The sequence below is a fragment of the Acomys russatus genome, unplaced genomic scaffold, assembly GCF_903995435.1.
Source record: "Acomys russatus unplaced genomic scaffold, mAcoRus1.1, whole genome shotgun sequence".
NCBI lineage: Eukaryota > Metazoa > Chordata > Mammalia > Rodentia > Muridae > Acomys > Acomys russatus.
Genome location: NW_026131736.1, coordinates 36,846 through 59,631, shown reverse-complemented (window position 1 = coordinate 59,631; position 22,786 = coordinate 36,846). Strand labels below are relative to the sequence as shown.

Genomic DNA, 22,786 nt, shown 5'->3' with positions numbered 1-22,786 from the left:
GAGTTTATAAAGAACAATCCTGACTCCTACATCGGGAAAGCAGGGATTGACCAGAATGCAGGGGAATCTTTCAGTTATCTCCTCTAAACTGTATGCAATTCTGCAGTGTGCTGTGAAGGCATCTGCTAAGTGGATGTAATACCTTAAGTCAATGACCTGTCTGATACCTGCTAGAGAATTCATTTCAAGTACACAGATACTTCATCCTGCATGAAGAAGAGATCTACAGAAAAGGTCCTTGATGTCTCAGTAACCTAACAGCGAATCTCTGAGATAAAGATTTACAACTTACTTTTTCAAAAATTGGTCATCATTTTTTTTCAGAAAATAATAGATTTTTATCTCTATCATGATTAAGAATGTTTCCTCAAGTGTTTCTTAGTCATCTATATTTTATATTTTGAAATTTACCTGTTTAGATCCATATTTCATTTTTATTTGCATTGTTTTATTTGTTTTTGTCATCACAGAGAAACCACTGTCAGTTATCATATATTTACAGTAGAAAAAACTGAAAGTAATAGATTGATGTTATAGAGCATTTAGTAATAGATTTTCATAATAGAAATTAAATTGCACATACTAGAATTTAGGTAAAAGAATGTTGCTCCAAAATACACCAACAATGTCTAGGCTGACTAGGCCTTTTGGAGGAAAAATCTTACAAAGCTGAGATATAAATGTTTGGTCACCAGCATTGGGCAGACATTATACCCATCCCTTAAGATCATGCCTTTACCTGGCAGCTCAAGTAGACAGTATTGCGTCAAAACTACCATAAAGTCCTGATCTACCATTAACTTTCCTGTGCTCTTACCAGGTAAATCATACTGATGCCTAGGGGGGTAAGGTGAGCCTGAGTGACAGTTATTTATCACAACACAAGTGTAGTTAAGAAAGTATTCTCTAATAGAGGAACTATAGAAAGTATTACCATCCCTAATCTCAAATTGTGGTACACAGCTATAATAATGAAAACAGCATGGTATTGGGGAAAAAAGAAATATTTATCAATGAAATCATCTTGAAGATGCAGGTATAACTCCATACTGTCAATGCCCAGCTGTGGCTCTGAAGAGGTCTAGGGTACAGTCTCTGGGGCTGGATGTGGATGCCCTTCCAGTTCGCTTTATCTCTTGGGTGGCCAGATCAGATGGCTAAGGCAATTGATCATGATTGAAGGAAGAGGAAAGGGGGCTCAGGGTTTCTTTTCTAGGCATGGGCTATACTGTGGCCAACCAGGAGAACTTATAGTGACCACAATTTACCTATGGCTGAGCGTGTAAAAGAGGCTTCTGGCAAGAGACTGCAGCGCAGTCATAAAAGGAGGCTCTTTGATCCTTAGATAGGCCTCTTTGTGGAGATCTCCACTAAACTAATGTAAACTTAGGCATGTTAATCTTAAAAGGCTGATGATGAGGTCCCGAGTCTACTAACTTATTTGAGAATCTATATGGAAACATGAAATTAGTGAGAGAGAGAGAGAGAGAGAGAGAGAGAGAGAGAGAGAGAGAGAGAGAGAGAGAGAGAATAAACCACTCACACACACATGGATGAATTTAGTCATCTTAACTTCACCTGAAGTTAAGCTTCCCAGTTTCAATGCCATTTATTGTTGGTCACCATCCTTAAACGGCTGAGAAAATGGAATTACCTCTTAGTCACAGGGGGCAGTAATCACAAAAACAGATGAATCCTAAAATACAACAGGTTATGTGTTTTAAATCTAACCATTTATCTAGGTATCCATTACATAACTTCATAGTGAGTTCAGAGCGTCAAAAGTAATATATGACTTTTCAATTAGGACTGATCTAACTATACATTATCCAGCTATCTCTTAGTTCATAAAGAACTCAGGACAATCATTGATCTGTTATTCATTCTAAGAAACAGTAAATATAGACATATCTAGGTAGCCCCATTCTGTCTAGGGTTCATGGGAAGTTTAATACAACTTGGGTATATTTATGATGAAATACCAGGACTCCTGGTGCCACCTGGAGTGGAAGCTTATCTGAAGCCATGAATCTGCTGCAAGGCTATCCTTAGTGAGGCATCTGGAGGCCCAGAAAGGTATTTATTGCAGCCATAAGATCTCTTAAATTGTTTTAGAAGATCTCAAACAATTTAACTTTCTAAAACTATTCGAATCTAATCAGGAATTCCATAATCAGGGATTAATTCATCTGAACAACAAACAGTACCTCCTCAGCAAGGTACTGTAGGAAGTTTGCTCAATCAGAGCTGGTCAATACTCAGAAAGTGACAGTTCACACCAATGCCAGATGTTTTTTTTTTCCTTTTAAGTTTTTTGAGGCAAGCTTTCTCTGTGCAAACTTGACTCTCCTGGATTCACTTTGTAGACCAAGCTGGCCTTAGACTCACACTGATTCATCTGCCCCTGCCTCACTGGGTGCTGGGCTTAAAGGCTTATGCCACCATGTCCATCTCTAATCCCAGATTTTAGAGAGATGCAACAGTGCACAACTGACAGAGTAGTCAGATGTTGGAAGCAATTCTGGTGCACATCATGGTACAGACCTTTCAAAATACTGGATTCCTTCTAGAGGTCTCTCATGCCTACTGAAGTTCCCCAAATAAAAAGGTCATTTTTTTTGTTTTTCTAGACAGGGTTTCTCTGTGTAGCCTTGGCTGCCCTGGACTCACTTTGTAGACCAGGCTGGCCTTGAACTCACAGCGATCCACCTGCCTCTGCCTCCTGAGTGATGGAACTAAAGGCATGTGCCACCACCGCCCAGCTAAATCAATGGGTCTTGGCAGCATGTCAGCAGCTGGAATCTGTTGTGGGGGTGCATAATGGTACAGACCTTGTGAATAAAGGATCACATCCTAGACAGCCCACATGCCTAGTAAGCTTCCTTAACAGCATGGCTTTTGGCAGCATACACCTATGGAGCACTTTATTTTTGATAAATAAATCAGTCATATATAATAGAAAAAAAGACAGCATCTTCAAGAATTGCTCTCATTAAAAGAGGATGGCTACATGTACGCAAATGAACCCATAATTATCATTATGCACAGACCTCAATTTGAAATGGCTCAATGACCTCAATGCAAGGTCAGATGCACTGAATATTACAAAAGAAAGAAATCGTCTTTAATTTACTGGCATGAGAAAATACTTTCTGAACAGAAGAGCAATAGTACAGGCAACAAGTACAACAAGTAATAGTTCATGAAAGAACCTTGTGTAATTGACAAGCTTTTTATGGAAAAGTACACTATCATTCATATAATGCAGCAGGGTATAGAATGGGATTATTTAAACAAACTAAAATTTGGTACTAAGCTAAAATTAAAAAGCATAAAGAACTAAATAATGAAGGTGAATGAAACAATGCAAATAAAAATGAAATATGCTTCTAAATAGGGAAATCTCAAAATCTAAAATCTAAATTACTGAGACACACTTGAAGAAACATTCTGAATCATCATCGAGATGAATATCAAAACTTCTTTGAGATTTTTATTTTATACTATTCATAACTCCCAATATCAATAAAATGATGTAAGCTCATGCTGGCAAACATATAGACTTACAGGGTGCCATTACAGAAAAACATGAGGCAGTTTCTCAGGAATCTAGGAGCATATCTACCCCAGGATCCAACTGTACCACTGTTCACCATACAACCAAAGGACTTTATATCTAAGTAAGGACACTTGTTGAACCATGTTTATTTCTGCTCCATTGATAATAGCCAGAAGTTAGAAACAGCCTAGATGCCCATCAACAAAAAACAATTAGGTAAAATAGGGCACACTAACACAACAGAATATTATTCCAATGTTTAAAAATAAAATAATGAAATTCACAAGAAGTGGATGGAACTAAAAATTCACTTAGAATGTGATAATTCAGGATCAAAAAGACAAATATGTGCATAAACATTCCTCTCTGGATGTTATATTTTAGTCTTCCATAGACAGGATATAGTCAATATGTCCACAGATGTTAGCAGCTAGGAGGAAGGAAGTTTCTCTCTAGGAATGGGAAATGAGTAAGTAACTGTGGGTAGATGGGTTTGGGCCTGAAATGGGAGCATCAGTCTGAGTGGAGGGAAAGGTAGGAAAGAGAGGTAATATGAAGGGAGAGATCGCTAAACTTTAAGCCCATCTGAGGGATGATTCGGAAGCCTAAAACAAATTTGAAGCATTTCTTTTTATTAAAATATATTGATTAAGTTATTTTTCATTATCCCAGTCACAGCTTCTCCTCCCACTTGTTCTGTCAGTTGCTACCTCTCCCCCCCTTTCCCTCCCCATCCAGCACACTTCCTCTTTTCCAGGGAAAGGGAGGCCTCTGTGAATATCAGCCAGGCTCTGGACATCAAGGTGCAATAGGACCACACACATCTTCTTCTATTGAGGCTAGACAAAGACAAGGCAGCGTGGATGCACAAATGCAACCCATACAAGAAACACACTTCAGCCACCAAGGTAGTCATCATCTGAGAGTATAGGCCTGGAAAATGTTTTCCAAGAAAAGAGAACAAAGGAACAAACTGGGGTAGCCATCTAATAATGAACAAAGTAGACTTTTGACCAAAATTAATCAAAAGAGATGGCGAAGGTCACTTCATAATCATCAAAGGAAAATCCACCAAGATGACATCTCAATTTTGAACATATTTGTCTCAAATGCAAAGGAACTCACATTTGTAAATGAAACATCAATAAAGCTTAAACCACACACTGATCCTTACACATTATTAGGGAGATACTTCAACAACACAAAATTGCCAAAGACAAGTCCACAAAATATAAACTAAACAGAAAAATATGACACTAACCGATGTTATGAATCAAAGGACCTAACCAATATCTACAGAACCATCACCCAACAAAAGGAATATAACTTCTTCTCAGCATCTTACTGAACCTTCTCCAAAACTGACCATATAATCAGTCTCAAAGCAAGCATCAAAAGGTAGAAGAGAATTGAAATAATCTCTTATATTTTATCAAACCACCATTGAACAAAAAAGGTGGACCTCAACAAGAACAGAAATAACAAAGAGCCTACAGATGTGTGGAAGCTGAACAACTCTCTACTCAATGACTACGGTGTCAGGGTAAAATAAAGAAATTAAATATTTCCTAAAATTCAATAGAAATGAAGACATAACCTACCCAAACGTACATAAGCAGTGCTAATAAAAGTTCATATCACTAAGTGCCTCCATAAAGAAATGGAGCATTCTCAAACTACCAATCTAAGAGTACACCTAAGAGCTCTAGAATGAATTGAATCAAAGATGCACAAGAGGAGAAAATGTATGGATAATCAAACTCTGCGTGGATATCAACAAATTAGAAATGCAGAGAGCAATTCAGAGAGGTGGTTCTTTGAGAAAATCAACATGATAGACAAACCCTTCGCCAAATTCGCAAAAGGCAGATGGACACTTTCCAAATCAAGAAAAACATAAAAGAAAGCAACAGACAGGAAGGAATCCAAAGACTCATTAGGTCTTCAAAAGCCTATATGCCACAAAATTTGAAAATTAAATGAAATGGACAATTATTTGATATATTTTCACTTACAAAAGTTAAATCATATCCAAGTAGAGAAATGAAATAATCTTATATACCCCAAGAAGATAAAAACATTAATCAAAATCTCCCACCAAAAAAAAAAAAAAAAAAAAAAAGCCAGGGTTCCGGGGCAGATGGATTCAGTGCAGTATTCTACCGGACATTCATAGAAGAGCTAATGCAAATACTCTTTAAACTATTACAGAGAATAGAAACAGAAGGAACATTACAAAACTCATTCTAGGGGCACAATAACCTCCATTCCTAATCCACCCAAAGACCCAACAAAGAAAGAGAATTTCAGACAAATTTATTTTATGATATTGAGGCAAAAATACTGAATAAAATATTCACAACCCAAATCCAAAACAACGTCAAAATATGCACTATGGCCAAGTAGGTTTCACCCTAGGCATGCAGAGATGGTTCAATATACAGAAATCCATCAGTGTAATCTATCATATAAACAAACATTAAGAAAAAAACCTCACATGATCAACTCCTTGGATGATGAAAAAGAATTTAACAAAATCCAAGTTCATGTTATGTCTTGGAGACATCAGGGATACAATGCACATACCTTGTGGGTAGATTTTTACTCTTTTTGTTCTAGAGATAACACGTGAGATGTGAATTCACTAGTATGAGATTGCTAAACTTCGCCTCTCTGCAGCCCTTTGCCTTTCTTTCAATTCATGTATTTACTTTAAAAGCAATTTCTGTTCACATTAGCTAAGGACTTTTTATTTTTATTCCCTTTACCTCCTGATATTTCCATGTCCCTAATCTCTATATGATCCCTCCCTCCCTCCCTTATCCCCATATCCCTGCTATTAACAAAAAAAGTTGAGTTTCCACAACCCACTACAGCTTAAGAAATTGCATCAGGCCTGAGCACATTCTCTTACCCTGAGTTTAGGCAAGGAAGCCATGCCAGGGGCTCCTGATGAGAAAGAGGCAACAGAATCCATGTTGAGTCAGCCTCTGCTCCCCTTACTAGGGGACCCACATGAAGTCTAAACTGCCCATCTGTTACATGTGTGTTGGGGTCCCACATCCAGTCAAAGCATGGCCATTGGTTGTTGCTTCAGTCTTTATAATCCCCCTGGGCCAAGGGTATTTGAATTTGTTGGTCTTCTTGTGGAGTTCTTGTCCCTCCCAGGTCCTTCTGTCCTCCTCACCCCTTCCACAAGGCTCCCTGTAGTCTGTTGAGGTGTTTGATCCAGTTGAAATTGACTTTTGTGAAGGGCAATAATTATGTAACTATTTGCATTTTCTGCATGTTCAGTTAGTACAAGTACCATTTGTTGAAGATGCTTTTGCTCCCATTTTATGGAATTGGATTCTTTGTTTAAAGTCAAACGTCCATTGGTGTGTGTGTTTATTTCTGGGCCATTAATTTGATTCCATACATTAACCAGTTTGTATCTATGCCAGTACCATGCAGTTTTTTATTAGTATTGCTCTGTAGTCAAGTTTGAAATCAGGAATAGAGATACCTGCAGAAGTTCTTTTATTGTATAGGATTAAAAAAAACTCAAATCTCGGCTTTGTTGTTGTTGTTGTTGTTCTGTACATATGAAGTGGAAAATTGTTCTTTTCAATTAAAATGTGTAGATAATTTTGTTGATGTTTTGTTGGGAATTACAGTGAATCTGTAGATTGCTTTTAGTAAGATTACCATTTTTATATGTTAATCTTATTAATCCGTGAGCATGGGAGAACTTTCCATCTTCTGATTTCTTCTTCAATTTCTTTCTTCAGTGAATTGAAATTTTTGTCATACAGATCTTTTACTTTATTGGTTAGAGTAACACCAATGTATTCTATACTATTTGTTTCTACTGTGAAGGTTGCTGTTTCTCTATTTTTTCTCAGCCCTTTGGGATTTGGGTATAGGAGGTCTACTGTATTTTTTAAGGATAATTTTGAATGCAGCCATGTCCCTGAAGGTGTGTATCAGGTGTAGAAGTTCTCTGGTAGAATTTTTGTGGTCACTTACATCTACAATCATGTGTAAATAGAGACTCTTTGATTTTTTATTTTCCCAGTTCTTTCCCCTTGATTTATGTAGTTATCTTACTGCTGTAGATAGGATTTCAAGTAATACATTGGAGACTTATGGTGAGAGTAGGGAGCATGTGTTATCCCTGATTTTAGTGGAATTGCTTTAAGTTTCTCAGCAATTAATTTGATGATGTTTCTAAGCTTGCTGTATATTGCCTTTATTGTACTTAGGCATGTGCCTTGTATCTCTGATCTATCTAAAACGTTTAACATGAAGGTGTGTTGGATTCTCTCAAATGATTTTCTGCATGTGTTCACTTGCAGGGACACACACATATTCACACACACACATACACACACACAAACACACACACAAACAAATTTGTCATATACATTGGTCATGACTACACTAACACACTGGAGCTTTTAGAGGGGAATTCAGCACCAGAGCTGCCATTCTCAAAGCCTTAGCAAATATATCCAAGATTCTGAAAATCATTATTCATGACCTTCCATGAGTAAGAGAATACTGAGCTTGGGGCAGCTAGATTCAGAGAGAAGAGGATTGCCTCAGGACCCACTCAACATTCCTTATATTTAAAGATACAAGGAAAAAGGAAAACACCACCACTGCTAAGTCATTACACACCACCATACAGCCCACCTGTAATACATATGCTGAATTAGCAAGCAGAGTGAAACACAGCTCATTTAGAATTTTTTAAAATTCTAGTTACTTCTCAGATAGGCAAATATTTTCTGTAGATTCGATCTGATCTGTAGGTGCCACATTTGTTCCTCTTTGTGGTGTTTTGACGTTTCTGTCTCAAGTACAGCTTCAGCAGTGGGAAAACTTCCTTGTAGACAGCTTATAGCTCCTGTCTATATCTAGTTTTTAGTCTGTCAATTCACTACTTCATCAGTGGTCACTTCTATTGCAAGATCTAACAGCCCCTAGAGACAGGACTGTGGTTCATGGAGACAATGTTTGAGGCACAGCTCACCTTCCATTGTTGAAATATCTTCTCAAAATCAATAGGTACATTGCAAAGAAGAGAAGTAAGCAAGCTATCCCTGTGTGAGAAGTTACACAAATGAGTTATCAGGACCAGCAGGGGGCACTGTAGATCCACCAATTTTCTAATAAGGAGCAGCTGAGGCAGATAAGGAAGTTGTTCACTGAGTGTATTCCAGCAGTCTCTGTGGGTTTCATTGCCAACATCATTATGTTCAGAGACCATGTGTTGTTGACACATACCATTCCCATGCTACAACCCTGGAGGTGGTATTGGAGCCTCAGAATCCTAAGCAACATGGGGGAAAGTGTCCCAGAGTTTGTTGCTGCTAAAAAAGGTGTTCATAGTCCTGTTGGTCATTGGGTTGTGCTGGACAGCAGCGTCCAAAACTCTGAGCAAGTTTCTGATAGAAACAGGATGGTCAATGCACCTTCTCAGCATTGCAAATGTGGTTGACCATAAGGAGATTCATGTCATTCTTTTTTTTTATTTTTATTTTTTATTTTTTTTATTAATTTATTCTTGTTACATCTCAATGTTTATCCCATCCCTTGTATCCTCCCATTCCCCCCCCCCTATTCCCATTATTCCCCTCCCCTATGACTGTTCCTGAGGGGAATTACCTCCCCCTGTATATTCTCATAGGGTATCAAGTCTCTTCGTGGCTACCAGCTGTCCTTCCTCTGAGTGCCACCATAGAGGGGAGGGCATCCTATTGGGACGCTAAATGAGAGACACATGGGGAGAATAGCAAAATAAAAGGATACAGAGGGTCCTAGAAATCTACAAGTAGAACAATATGATAGGCAGACTTGGGCCCAGGGGTCCCTCTCAAACTAAGGCACCAGCCAAGGACAATATAGGAGGTAAACTTTAAACCCCTTCCCAGATCTAGCCAACGGTCAGAATATTCTCCACAGTTGAGTGGAGAGTGTGATATGACTTTCTCATGTACTCTGGTGCCTCACATTTGATCATGTCATTCTTGAACGCTTGAAGTTTTGTTCACATTGAAGAATATGGATGTGGTGACTAGATTCTCAGTGGGATGGAAGAGCTCTATGTGTCTGGATGGGGTAGGATGGTCAATGCATCTTGTCATCAACAGAAATATGGTTGACACTGAAGAGCTTCAGGTGTCTGTTGAAAACTTGACATGTGGCTCCCACATATGAACGTGGATGTGGGGAATGGATTGTAAGTGCAATTGATGAGCTCTGAGTGGACAGGTGCTAGGATGTTGCTTGAATGAATTTTATGAGATACCAGAACCTCACCATGCATCTGACTAACAGAAAAACTCTGTCAGTTCTATCTTATAAAAAATTCATGTCTTCATCTAAGAAATATATTTCCTCTTGATTTGGTAAATTAGTTTGTAGTTGTAAATACAGCCATGTCCTTACAGCCAACAATACCACATTAGTACCTACTTTTACACAGTCTCTGAGAACACAGGTTCTCACCTTGGCGTGCAGTTGGATCATCTCTACTTGGTGACAGCAGCTACAGGAAAGTGCATTCCTAAGAGGAGGGCTAAGGGGAACCAGAGACAGAATAGATCATGGCATCCTTTCTATAGGTGTCACTCCTAGGTTAAGCTGCTGGGGTCCTGGTTAGGACTGAGGAGTCCTGGAGCTTCATGAAAGGTCACCTGCCAAGATTTTCACTCAGATAGCCTCCCTATTTCCTCTATATGAATGGTGGTTGGTCAGAAGCCTGTCCATGGGATTTAATTGGTTGGATGGACATCCCAAGCACTGGCAGAACAAACTCAGTAGAGAAATTTCAGACAGATTCACAGTGGATGCACTCATAATGTCCAACACAGCCTACAGTGTCATAATCTATTTGTCCTTTGTTGAAAAATTAGGATGATTCCATTCCCTAGCTGCTGTGAGTAAAGCATGAGTAACATTCTGTGAAGAAATATGGAAGTTCATGTGTCTCTATAATAAGTTGTACAGTAGTTTGACTATGTGATTTCACCTTCTCACACAAATGTTAATTGCATATATCTGAAAAAATGGAGAGAGTATGGAATGCATTTCCTCAGAGGATTAGGACTTGAACCTCAGCATCCTGTTGTCTGACCCAGGTGTTTGTACCTCCTTCTTCCTCTGCTGGACTATGGGTTTATCTAAGAAGAACCATCTCATAAATATGCAAATTACTTGAGTCTATGGTGGTAAATACAAGGATTCCACACCCCTAAGACAACATCTGGTCAGTGTCCTCTCCACAGTCAGAGAACACACTGCCCCTAAGGATGGAATGGAGCTGGATCATCCTCTTCCTCCTTTCAGTAACTACAGGTAAGGGGCTCACCAGCTCCAAATCTGAGGAGGAGACAGGAACTGAGGTGACAATGCTATCAACTCTGCTTTTGTCTCCACAGGTATCCACTCCCAGGTCCAACTGCATCAGTCTGGGGCTGAACTGAGGAGACCTGGGTCCTCAGTGAAGTTGTCCTGCAAGGCTTCTGGCTACACCTTCACCAGCTACAATATGCACTGGATGAAGCAGAAGCCTGGAGCGGGCCTGGTGTGGATTGGAGGTATAAATCCTTCAAGTGGTGGTACTAACTACAATCAGAAGTTTCAGGGCAAGGCCACACTGACTGCAGACACATCCTCCAGCACAGCCTACATGGAACTCAGCAGTCTGACATCTGAGGACTCTGCTGTCTATTACTGTGTGAGAGACACAGTGATGTAACCACATCCTGAGTCTGTCAGAAACTCCAGAGGTGCAGGTAGCTGCCCCGGGCCTGAGAAGACAGAGGACATTAGCCTGGAGACTTGCTCAGAAATACTCATTTTGAGCATTCACTTTTCTGCTTCCTCCTCACCGTGCTGTAGTGCCTTTGTCTACTTTGTAAAAGGACATATATGAGTAAAGGGATGTTAGTTTAAGATGACTCTACAGTACACCAGACCTTTCAACATCTTCTCCACTGACCACCTCCATCAACATGTTTCTTCTTTAATAAAACAATAAATAATGGAAAACTATGAAGATACATTGATAGAGACCAACTCCAACACACAGTGTAAACAAAGGTGGGTCATATTGGTGGACTGCTTTTCTGCTAAGGAGTCTTCAACAGCCCAGGTGAGGTCCTTTGTCCTGAGGAGACTTATCTTTTTCAGGTCGCTGTAGCCAGGATTTAGTGATCAGCTCCAACCCTCAGGGTAGACTGAGGCAGGTCGCAGTGTAGGTGTATGCTCATCTGGTGGCTGATGTTTTTCTATGTAGTTTAAATATTCATCTTCCAGGCTAGTTCCTTGATATTTACACTTCAACACTTAAAGATCCAGGCTGGTGTTTTTGCTATTTACACCTTGGTAGATAAAACAAGGCAGATTTTTATGACCCTCACACACACATGGACACATACAATTAATATACAAAACAAGTGAGCTCTCAAAGACACCATTTGTACACACACACACACACATAAACACACACATTCATATATGCATGCAGGCAATATATATAGACAATCAGACATACAAACAGACAGACATTTTTTTGGGTGAAACAGATGGTTTCAACAACTGTTTAACTTTATCCTTGGTTCTTTTATTATGCCATAAAAATGTTTTCTATGTATGGAAAAGTTACATCATTCAAAAACAGATAAAAGTGATACATGAAATGGGAGTTTCAGTAGTAGTATTGATCCTAATATCTAACTAGGTACTCTGTTTATTACGAGTTTAAAGCAGTAGTTTTCCTCTATGTTCATTATAAATTCAAAGCTGAAGTTTTATCTTTTTCTAATTTTAAATGCATGTTATGTGTTCAAAGAAATAGTATTTTTTATGTCAAGGTTTTTCCATGACTCAGGTGTCTCGTCTTGTACAGATAAACATGTTTCTCTGCTTTTTCTATATTCATATTCTCTTTCTTATCATGATGCACACCTGGGCTGTATCCTTGGACTAAACCTAAAATTAATGTATTTACTTGATTATTCACTTAATTCAATGTTGTTTTTCATCTTGCTGTAACTCACATGGATGTTTATAGCACTCCTAACAGATTTCATTACATCACAGGAGGGCTTAAAGTTATTTTAATCAGTTAGAAAGCATTTTCAGAAATTATAAAATGATCTGTAGGAAACTTGACCAACAGAGAGAATAGCACCTATGGAGGAGTATTTTTATTCTATAGGCAGTGAGGGTGTTGCCTTCATATGCCAGATATAAGGCACAAGCATGGGAAGGCAGTATAGCAACCATAAATGGTCCTGCTTAAAGGACACACTCATTCATGAGTTGTGCACGAAGCAGTGGGTTGCCTCCAGGAAGCTCATGGCTTTGCTTTTGCCAATCCAGCATGTGACTGCTCCCAGCAATCCATGATAAAATGAGTAAATTACTCAGTGATAAAAATATCTCTGGATCATGAGTACAAAGAACTTTTTCTGGAATACCTGGGAATAATAATATGAATAAGGCCTGGAAAACCCAATTCACCAACCTTTGGTCAAACAAAAACTCAACTAATCATGTCAATTCTTATGTAATCGGAAGGTGTCTTGTTAATTCTGGCTTTGTGCTGCAGCAGAAGATCTAGTCCGTTAGATTATAAGGAATACTTATATTAGAAAGCATTGCCCCAGAAGTGTATTTCCTGTAAGTTGGTCAAAAGTAGTATTAAATAATTTCATCTAGAGTCCCAATAGGAGGTCCTCTCCTCTGTCCCAGTTTTCTGGTAAGTGAAGACTTTTATGGGACATGGTCTTTTGCCTAGTATACAGATATAAGTGAATATATACCATTTGATTCTTTCTGCTCCTGAGTTAACTCACTCATTATGATCATTTCTAGCTCAATCCTTTTGTCCACAAATTTCGGGAATTCCTTGTTTTTAATAGCTGAGTAGTATTCCATAGTGTAAATGTAGCACAGTTTCTTTATCCATTCTTCTAGGGGGAGACCTGGTGGCACTCAGAGGAAAGATAGCAGGCTACCAAGAAGAGACTTGATACCCTATGAGCATATAAAGGGGGAGGAAGTCCCCCTGAGGCACATTCATAGGGGAGGGGAGTAAGGGGAAAATGGGAGGGAGGGAAGAATGGGAGGATACAAGGGATGAGATAACCATTGAGATGTAACAAGAATAAATTAGTAAAAAATATGTCAAATAAAAAAAAAGAAAAAATAATTTCATACAACTCATTTATCACGTCATTCTATGTTCATATCTTTGGCCCATATTTCCTTCCCTCCCAGTCTCAGTAACATGTCCTATATTCTCAAATATTTATAGAAAACTGATGCAGCATCAACTTTCATAGTCCATTGCATACACTGTGGTCTCCCTTTTTCTATAAAATACTTGGTTTTGGATGGTGGGTGAATAACAACTAGCAGGGAGACCTCTGGTACTTCATAATCTCAAGGAAAATAATTCAGTATGAAGAATTTTTAGATCACAATATTAATATTGCATATTCCTACAGCAGATACTCACTTTCTGTGAAAATATGAATGCCATGTGCTTCATATGGATGCAATCCTATGGGAATGTGCAGGCATGAATCTCCTAGGCCAATTCTTTGCTCTAGATTTTGCAAATATATGTTGAATTTAAAATGATACGAACACTGCTGTCTCCTACTTGTGGGAACCAAGAATTGACCAGAATGCAAGGGAATCTTTTGTGTCTGGTTCTGACTTGAATGCAATTCTGCAGTGCACTGCAAAAGCATCTGTTAAGTGTCTGTAACACCTTGATTCAGTGACTTGTCTCATACCTGCTGGAGAAGTTTTTTTAGTACCCAGATACTTCACACTGCTTGAAGAGGAGATCTCCACAAAGGGTCCTGGATGTGCAAATAGGCCAAGAGTACATCCCTGAAGCAGAGATTTAGTGCTGAAAAATGTTTTTCAAATCACAGGTTAGTCATTACCTCCTGTTCAGAATAAGCAAATAGTCCACTCCCTTCTAATAGCAAGCCTTTGGGAGTTATAAATCATAGTGTTTCCTAAATTATATATTAAATAATTCATATTTGAGATTCAAGGTCAAAATCATATTTTCCATTTTCATGCCTGCGCTTAGGCAAAAACAGTCTCCTTTTCTGTCTCAGAGAAAAACACCAAGCTTACACAAGATGTAGCTGTCAACCAATCAGAATGCAGGTCAATTGAGTTATGATGCATAGTTTAGATAAAAATCCCCCCTTCCGGTTTAGCCTAGAGGTACCTTCCAATCAGCTTAAAGATCAACATTCCTATGTACCCTTTAACCAATCATGTAATGCCAGCCATTAGAAATACCTAATTGTGGTTTTTTCCTTTTAAAAGCCTTGGACTAGAACAGCAGGGCTGCCATCTTCCCATTTGATGGAGGACTGAAAGTCTGAGCTCTGATCTTGTTAATTAAATTGACCCTGTGCAGTTTACATCAGATTCGACTCCGGGTGGTTCTTGGGGGGGTGTCTTGCGATCCAGATATTACAATATGCTAAGAGATACAAACAGAAATGGAATCCAGAAGAACTATATCACTGTCTTCCATTTTCAACACACAAAATAATCTTTAAAAAATCTCTAAGCCTCTTCCTAGATTCAGCTTTCCTTTAGACCCTACCAATTCAGATTTTTGAGGCTTCAGTTGTCTTTGGCTACTTCTTCCAGGTACTGGCATTTTCCTGCCTCATCCACTGGATCCTGATCCCTCCTATACTTTGGGAAGTTATTGGGTCCACAAGTATTTTCTCTTCTGGCCTTTAGAAGTTAGAATATGAAGAGACCCTTTGTAAAGGTGTTTTCCTGCCTTGGCTAGGAAAGTCTTGAATTGAAAAGTTTGCTTGTGTTAAAAAGCCACTTTTTTTTTTCTCTCCAGGGAAATAAACTGCCTCTCTGGGGTTTGCAAGTCTCAATTTTTGTTTTTCTTCAGTCAGCTGGAGACCTTGCTGCTGTGCAGTGGTCTGTCTAATCATGGTGCTGTGAGCTTCTGCTCTAGAAACTGCAGTTCCTCTGCTTTTGAAAAGAAACACACATCTCTTCTGTAGTCTTATTTTTTACATAAGTTCTTTTTTTAATTTTTTTATTTTTTTAGTATCATTTTTAAAATTAATTTATGCTTGTTACATCTCAATAGTTATCCCATCTCTTGTATCCTCCCATTCTTCCCTCCCTCCCATTTTCCCCTTATTCCTCTCCCCTATGAGTGTTCCTGAGGGGGATTTCCTCCCCCTGTATATGCTCATAGGGTATCAAGTCTTGTCTACATAAGTTCTTGCTCGATTAATGTAAATTCTGCCATTTGATGGACTCCCGTTGTTAAACCTATTTTTAAAAAAACAGCGTTTGTTTCTTATTTCTTAACCTGGCTACCACAACAATATTTGAGATTCTTTCATAATACAAAGCTTCACATTACAATCCAAATATTTAAACTCTTTTCTCAACTCTCTGTGCTATTATGTGTCACTCCCAGCAAGCATCCAAGCCATATTTGTACTTTGTAGATTTCTTCTGTGGATTTCTTCTGCTTCAGCTCCTAACTCTGGATCTTTTTTGGACCCCTCCCTGTGGATGAATTCCCTAACTCCTCCTTCCCTGGATGGCAGGAAGTCCAGCCATATTCTCTCCCTTGCTCATCAATTGTCTGTAAGCTGCTTTACTTACATAAATGGAAGACAATTGGAAAGAAGAGTTTACACAACACTTAGACAGGAAAGCAGGATGCAAACTGCACAATAACCTTATGCCTACAACAAACCACGTATAGAACACTGATCACATCACGTAGGACCGTCTCCCACAGCCATTGGACACAAGGTTGTTACAGAGTACTTGGTGCTTTGCTGAAGACTCATGAGTTGTTACTGTTGCTGATTTATGAATTTGTTCCAGAGGAATGGGTTGCAGCATTTGTATGGAACTTCCTTCTGAGGTAAGATACAGTGGACACTCCAGAGACCCCAGGAAACATGTAAACTGGGTTTTCCTTCATCTCAGGTATCAGAGCACTGAGGACACCTTAGTGTATCAGTCTGTGAGAGAATCAGAGTGAGGAGACATGAGCCAGTTTTCACATACAGTGCTCTCTGCAGAGGTGCTCAGGAATACTGAAAGTGGTTCAGAAGCACCAAATATTGCCTAGTTCCAAAAGAAATTCCTAGGTGTTTATGATCGATGTAAACAGTGCCTTCCCAGATGAGAGGGACAAAATAATGCACAAAGTAAAGGCTGAATAAGAAATGCTGGAAATCAAAGTGTGCATGTATTGGAGGAAAACCCCTGAACAGTCCCAGATATTCCAACAGTTGGGCATATATTGTGATCCCCACATTGGCTTGATTTAGGAGAATAAGCACATATCCTCTACCTGTAAGCTCACAGAGACCATCACTTTATGAATAGATTACAGTGTAAGAGGAGGACATCTATGTAAATTCACACCACTTAACCAGCCAATGACTCCTGTGCATTGTCATCCATGAGAGGCATCAGCATCTCACCATACTGGAGTGTGTAGTGAAGAATTATTGACATTTCCCAGCACAACATGAATGCTGAAATGAAAACAAGCCCTTATGGCCCCTGGACTGTCATGATAACTCTTCTTCTGTGAGAAGAGTGTGTTTCCTGGAGAGTCTTAATTTCTGATCTGAAGTCAATCACATCACATCAGTTCTGGCATGGGATAGAAGAGAAGCCATGCAGCTGACTAGTCCAGCACTTCCTTACTGAAATATTAGGTGCACTGATCCCCGATCATATAGTTAGAGCAAAACGCACCTGAGTAACTTGATTACCTGTAGCATGTGTTTTTGTTTTAATATGTGCAAATGCACTTTTGACACTTAAATACACATGCGCTGAAAAGATTACATCATACTATTGATTTCTCTTATTAATGGGAGTATAATCCAAGTCAATGCTGCATCAATTAAAATGATCAGCTCCTGAAAAACTTTCCTAATACATGCACTGTCTAGGTATAAGAGGGCTCAGGACTTTGAAATCTTTTAAATGACACATTTTCTCTTCCCTTGAGGCTTTTGTCAATCAGGTGTTCTCCCTCCAGCATTCCTATAAATGCATGAAAATGCAACATAAGAATCATGTTAAGAAACACTCCTAATTTACATTAATTCTGCATCCATCTCAAAGTGAATTTTTCAAAGTTGCTCACTGATCTGTGGGTACCACACAGTTCTTCCTTTTTCTGTTGATTCCTGTGTCTGAGTGTCCCAGGAGTTCACACCTGCATACATGGGAATCCTGCATTCTGAGCCTAAGATTGATTTTGGTCCTTCAGACTTCAGGTGCTCTGCCTCAGGTATAGCATACTGAAGGTCTCCAAGACTTTGTTCTCTCCTGTAATCACCTTATTAGAAGTTGGAATGGCTAGAGTTGTATCCAACTGCCACCAGTGATCAGCCATTGATGATAATATAGAAAAAATTTAAAATTGACCTCTGAAACATCAGTCATCATCTTAATGTAAGCAAGAGCCATTTCTTCCTGCAGGTGAGACCTGTGAGCATTGAAGTTGCTCATATGTTACTGCTCAAGGAAGACAGGGAAACTTGAGTATAAACCATGACAAACCTACCTCATGACCAGCAGGGGGCACAATGGAGTCAATAATCCTGGTTAGAGATGATGTTGATGTAGAAAGGACTCTGTATTTTCTGTGGTTTCCTTCCTCAATATGTAGTAGCTGACCTGCACCTGCTCTGAAGCTTCCATGCTCAAACACAGTGAAGATTGCACACTTCACAAATCCATACAATGTATTCTGAGCTCAGGATCCCTCCCCAAAGTCTTCCCAGGTCCTTCCTATGACCATAGTCACCGAATTACACTCTCTTTCATTCTTACTGTAGACACAAATACATAGCCAAGAAATGATTAAAAGAGGCTTAAATCAAGCAAAAATAGCAACACACACACACACACACACACACACACACACACACACACACACAGACCAGGTAAAAACACAGCTCTATGCAAAAGTCAAGTAAGACAAAGAAAATGAACAGTGCTTTGAGCCATGATTTATACAATAATGCCACTGAGGTCAGTTTGTGTTGACCATTTCTGTCTGGGCATGAATCCACCCATAAGTGTGGTATACAGAATTATATTCTATTAAGCAAACAAATTTTTCCTTTGTAAGGGAGTGTCAGTTTCAGAAACTTCTTGGTTGGGATTGAAAGCCTATGTCCATGTCCTCTCTCAGCATGAGGATCTTATCAGGGTTAACTTGGTTCCGGTTCCATTCCTGAAGCCACAGTCTCTGTGAGTTCGTATGTGCCTCTGTTCTCCTGTATCTTCCAGACTCTCTTTCATTGGAGTCATCTATCCTTTCTGGCTTTTATAATCTGTTCATTATTTTAATTCTTTCTTAGATATAAGGCCTAACCATGAAGTTATTGTGAGAACCAAGGGAAATTGCATTATCTAATTCAGTTTTCATCAGCTGTGGGAATCTCTCTGTCCATTAACAAAGATGGAGTTATCCTGGGACTGCAATGAGATGGTCTATAAATAACTTGTGTCTCTGGGAGCCACACTGTCCTTCCATGCAGGTGCCTCTGTTCAAAGACTCCTAAGTTAAAATAAGGTGCAAAGCTCACCATGTGCTTTATACTCAGCTTTATACAAGAATATATCTCCCATACACATAGAGCATGAACAAAACCACTGAGAAAATACTAAAGAGTAATTTACAAATCTTATCTGCATATCACCAGTTTTGCATACACTTTCTATAGGTTTGATAATTTTGATTAAAAAAATATTGTAACCGCAGATCAATAAAACCATGCCACAATCTGAAAGCAGAATTATCCTATTAAGATAAATAAAATCACAAATTTAAAACTAGCAACTGTGAATTGTTCATTATTTCCACAAATTTTGTTATAAAAATAAAACTGTAATGCATCCCCTTTACTCTATATCCTGTTTTTTTTTACTCCAATTATACTCACTTTTATTTCTCAGGGATGTCCACACACCATAACAACATGTGATCAGTGTCCTCTCCACATTCACTGAACACTGTGGCCCTCACCATGGGATGGAGCTTGATTCTTTTCCCGTTTTCAGGAACATGCATTCTATGCCTAATTTTATTTTTACTCCTACTTCAAGAACCTAGATTTCACATACCTTTCTTGTAAGTGTTCGTTTTGGTTTATTCTAAACCAGTGCCTACAGCTTTCATTTCCCTACACACTTCATGTTTGAAGCTTTGTATTCCCAGGATGATACCTCTCTGCTTCAACTTTATTATGTTCATTTTCCATATCCTCTCCCTCAGTTCCTCAGACCATAAGGGCATAATTCTAGACTCTTGCCTTCTACAAATTAAACAAACAAAAATATCCAAATTGTAAAACAGTATATGAGCAAATACATGAAGCATTTGTCTTCAAGGATCTGGTGATCTCATTCACTATATTTTCCAGGTTTATCCACATAATTAAAGATTTCATAATTCATGCTTTACAACTGAGTAGTATTCCATTGTACATTCATCCCACACTGTGACTATCTATTTGTCTTTTGTTACAAATCTAGATGGATTCCACTTACCAGTTCCTTTGAATGGAGCAGCAATAAACATGGATGTGGAAGTGTCTCTGTAATAACATGAGGAGTCATTTGAGTATATGACTGGGAGGGTACAGCTGGGACACAGCATAGATTTATTAATTATTTTTCTAAAAAAGATTTATTCTTTCAAATGAAAGCGGCCTATTGTGCTGCATATATAGTCATGTCTTTCTTATGCATTCATCTCATGACAGACATGTATTTTATTTCCGAAATTTAGTTACTGCAGATAGGGCCGCAATAAAGTTTGATGTTCTAATATTTCTGAGGTATGTTCCTTTTGGGTCTTTTTGATTAGTTTTTGTATGCAACCTACCGTAAAGGCCTGTAGACATTGTATGAATATGAAAGAGGTTGTAAATTCTAATAACTTAGCATGTTTGGAGATTTCAAGTCACTATCAATATCACAACCTCTTTCTGTAAATTCATCTGAAAACTTTGTCCCAGAGTGATGCAACTGCATCAAACCAGAAATATATTGAGAGGTTAGTCCCTGATGTTACATCCACAGCATGTGCCCAGGGCTCACGGAAGGGACATGGGATGAATTTCCTCAGAGAGGGTTAGCATTTGAACATCAGCATCAGCTGCCTCACCCAGGTGTTCTGTACTGCCTCCTTCTGCAGCTGGACCACGTACGTTGGTCATGAATATGCAAATTTTGTGAGTATATGGTTGTTACATACAAGGATGTCCACACACCATAGCAACATAAGATCAGTGTCCTCTCCACACTCACTGAACACTGTGGCCCTCACCATGGGATGGAGCTTGATTCTTTTCCTGTTTGCAGTATCTACTGGTAAGGGGTTTCCGAATTGAAACATTAGAATGGGACGGACATGACAATGCCATCCACTATGCCTTTCTCTCCACAGGTGTCCACTCTCAGGTCCAGCTGCAGCAGTCTGGGGCTGAGCTGGTGAGACCTGGGTCCTCAGTGAAGTTGTCCTGCAAGGCTTCTGGCTACACCTTCACCAGCTACTATATGAGCTGGGTGATACAGAGACCTGGACAGGGGCTGGAGTGGATTGGGTGGATTTATCCTGGAAATGGTGATACTAGCTACAATCAGAAGTTCAAGGGCAAGGCCAAGTTAACTGCAGACAAATCCTCCAGCACAGCCTACATGGAGCTCAGCAGCCTGACATCTGAGGACTCTGCTGTCTATTACTGTGCGAGAGACACAGTGCTGCAACCACATCCTGAGTGTGTCAGAAACCATGGAGGAGCAGGAAGCTGCCCTGAGACAGAGAAGACAGAAAATATTAGCCTGGAGACCTGCTCAGGAATAATTGTTCCATATGTCCATTTATCTGCCTCCTCCTCACATAACTATTTGTACTTTTCAAATTTTCAAGATTACAGCAGTGAATAAAGTGGTGATAGTTGAATTGGTTCATATTTTACATTGCACCTTGACACACTTAACCAGTGACTACTTCCATTATCAAGTTTATTTCTTAATAAATCAATAGAAAATGGAAAACTTTGATAGCACATAGGTACAAAATATCTCTGGATTTCACAAGACTGAACCTTTTGGTGGAGTTTCTTTGAATAAAGTATAATATGAATTTTACTTTTAAAATCCACATAAATTATGTATGACTAAACAAAAACTTCTTTCATAGTCTTAAGTGACCTGGATATGTGTTTTAAATTCTGCGTGTGTTTTCCAGAAGTATTTCTGGTCTTCTAGAATGTAAGAGATATTTATAGCATACTGTAGTGTCTCATAAAGTTAATTATGATAAATTTATCAAAGTCATTAAATCAATTTTCATAAAACTACTATATTGACTCAATGTATGTAAATATTAATTGCAGATAGGTTTGAGATTATGCACAACTCTCTATTCTCAAACTTATTTCTTTCCCTATCTTGTTTCACTGACCTACAGTCTCAGGCTTTTACAGAACATGGACACACACTGACACATCCTTGTCTCTCACAGTCCGCTGGGCAAAGGGCATGTAAACTCACAGAAACTGGACACATACATGTCTGTCACTTCGTCCTCTCCATATATATTACAACTTTCAGTTTAGTCCAAATTTTTAATCCATTTTTCCATTGACAGACCTCTAAGCTGTTTCCAATTTTTTCTAATATCATACACCAGCAATGACTATGACTAAGAAACTGTCTCTAGGATCCATTGGGTATATTCCTTGTTACGAAGAGGTCATGCTTTTTAATAGAAGATTTCATTTTGAGGAAATGTGTCGCTATCACTCAATACGGAGACACCTGTGGTAGCTGGTAATCTCAGGGTTTGATTCTTTAGCTCAGAACATTAACTTTTGGATGTTCCTGTAGGAGACATTATTTCCTCCAAGAAAACTGAGTTTACAGTGAATGATGTCATTTCTCTAATTTTTTCAGCCTTTTGGAATTAGTATATAGGTTGTCTACTGATTTTTTAGTTAATTTTAAGCCGGCCATTTGGCTGAAGGTATGTATCAAGTGTAGGAGTTATCTGGTAGAATTTTTGTCATCATTATGTTTACTATCATTTGTTAATAGAGATCCTTTGATTTCTTCTTTTCCATTTGTTTCCCTTTGATTTATTTAGCTGTTTTATTACTG

General features: G+C 38.8%; 1 gene segment (V, D, J or C); it reads left to right on the top strand.

Moving 5' to 3' along the window:
- The first annotated feature begins 10,687 nt into the window (after positions 1 to 10,687).
- LOC127186438 (Ig heavy chain V region 3-like) overlaps positions 10,688 to 22,786 on the top strand; it is a 33,514-nt gene continuing 21,415 nt past the window's right edge. The window contains 2 exon segments of the V gene segment in view: positions 10,688 to 10,903; positions 21,072 to 21,402. Of these exon segments, the coding sequence occupies positions 10,858 to 10,903; positions 21,072 to 21,402 (377 nt within the window).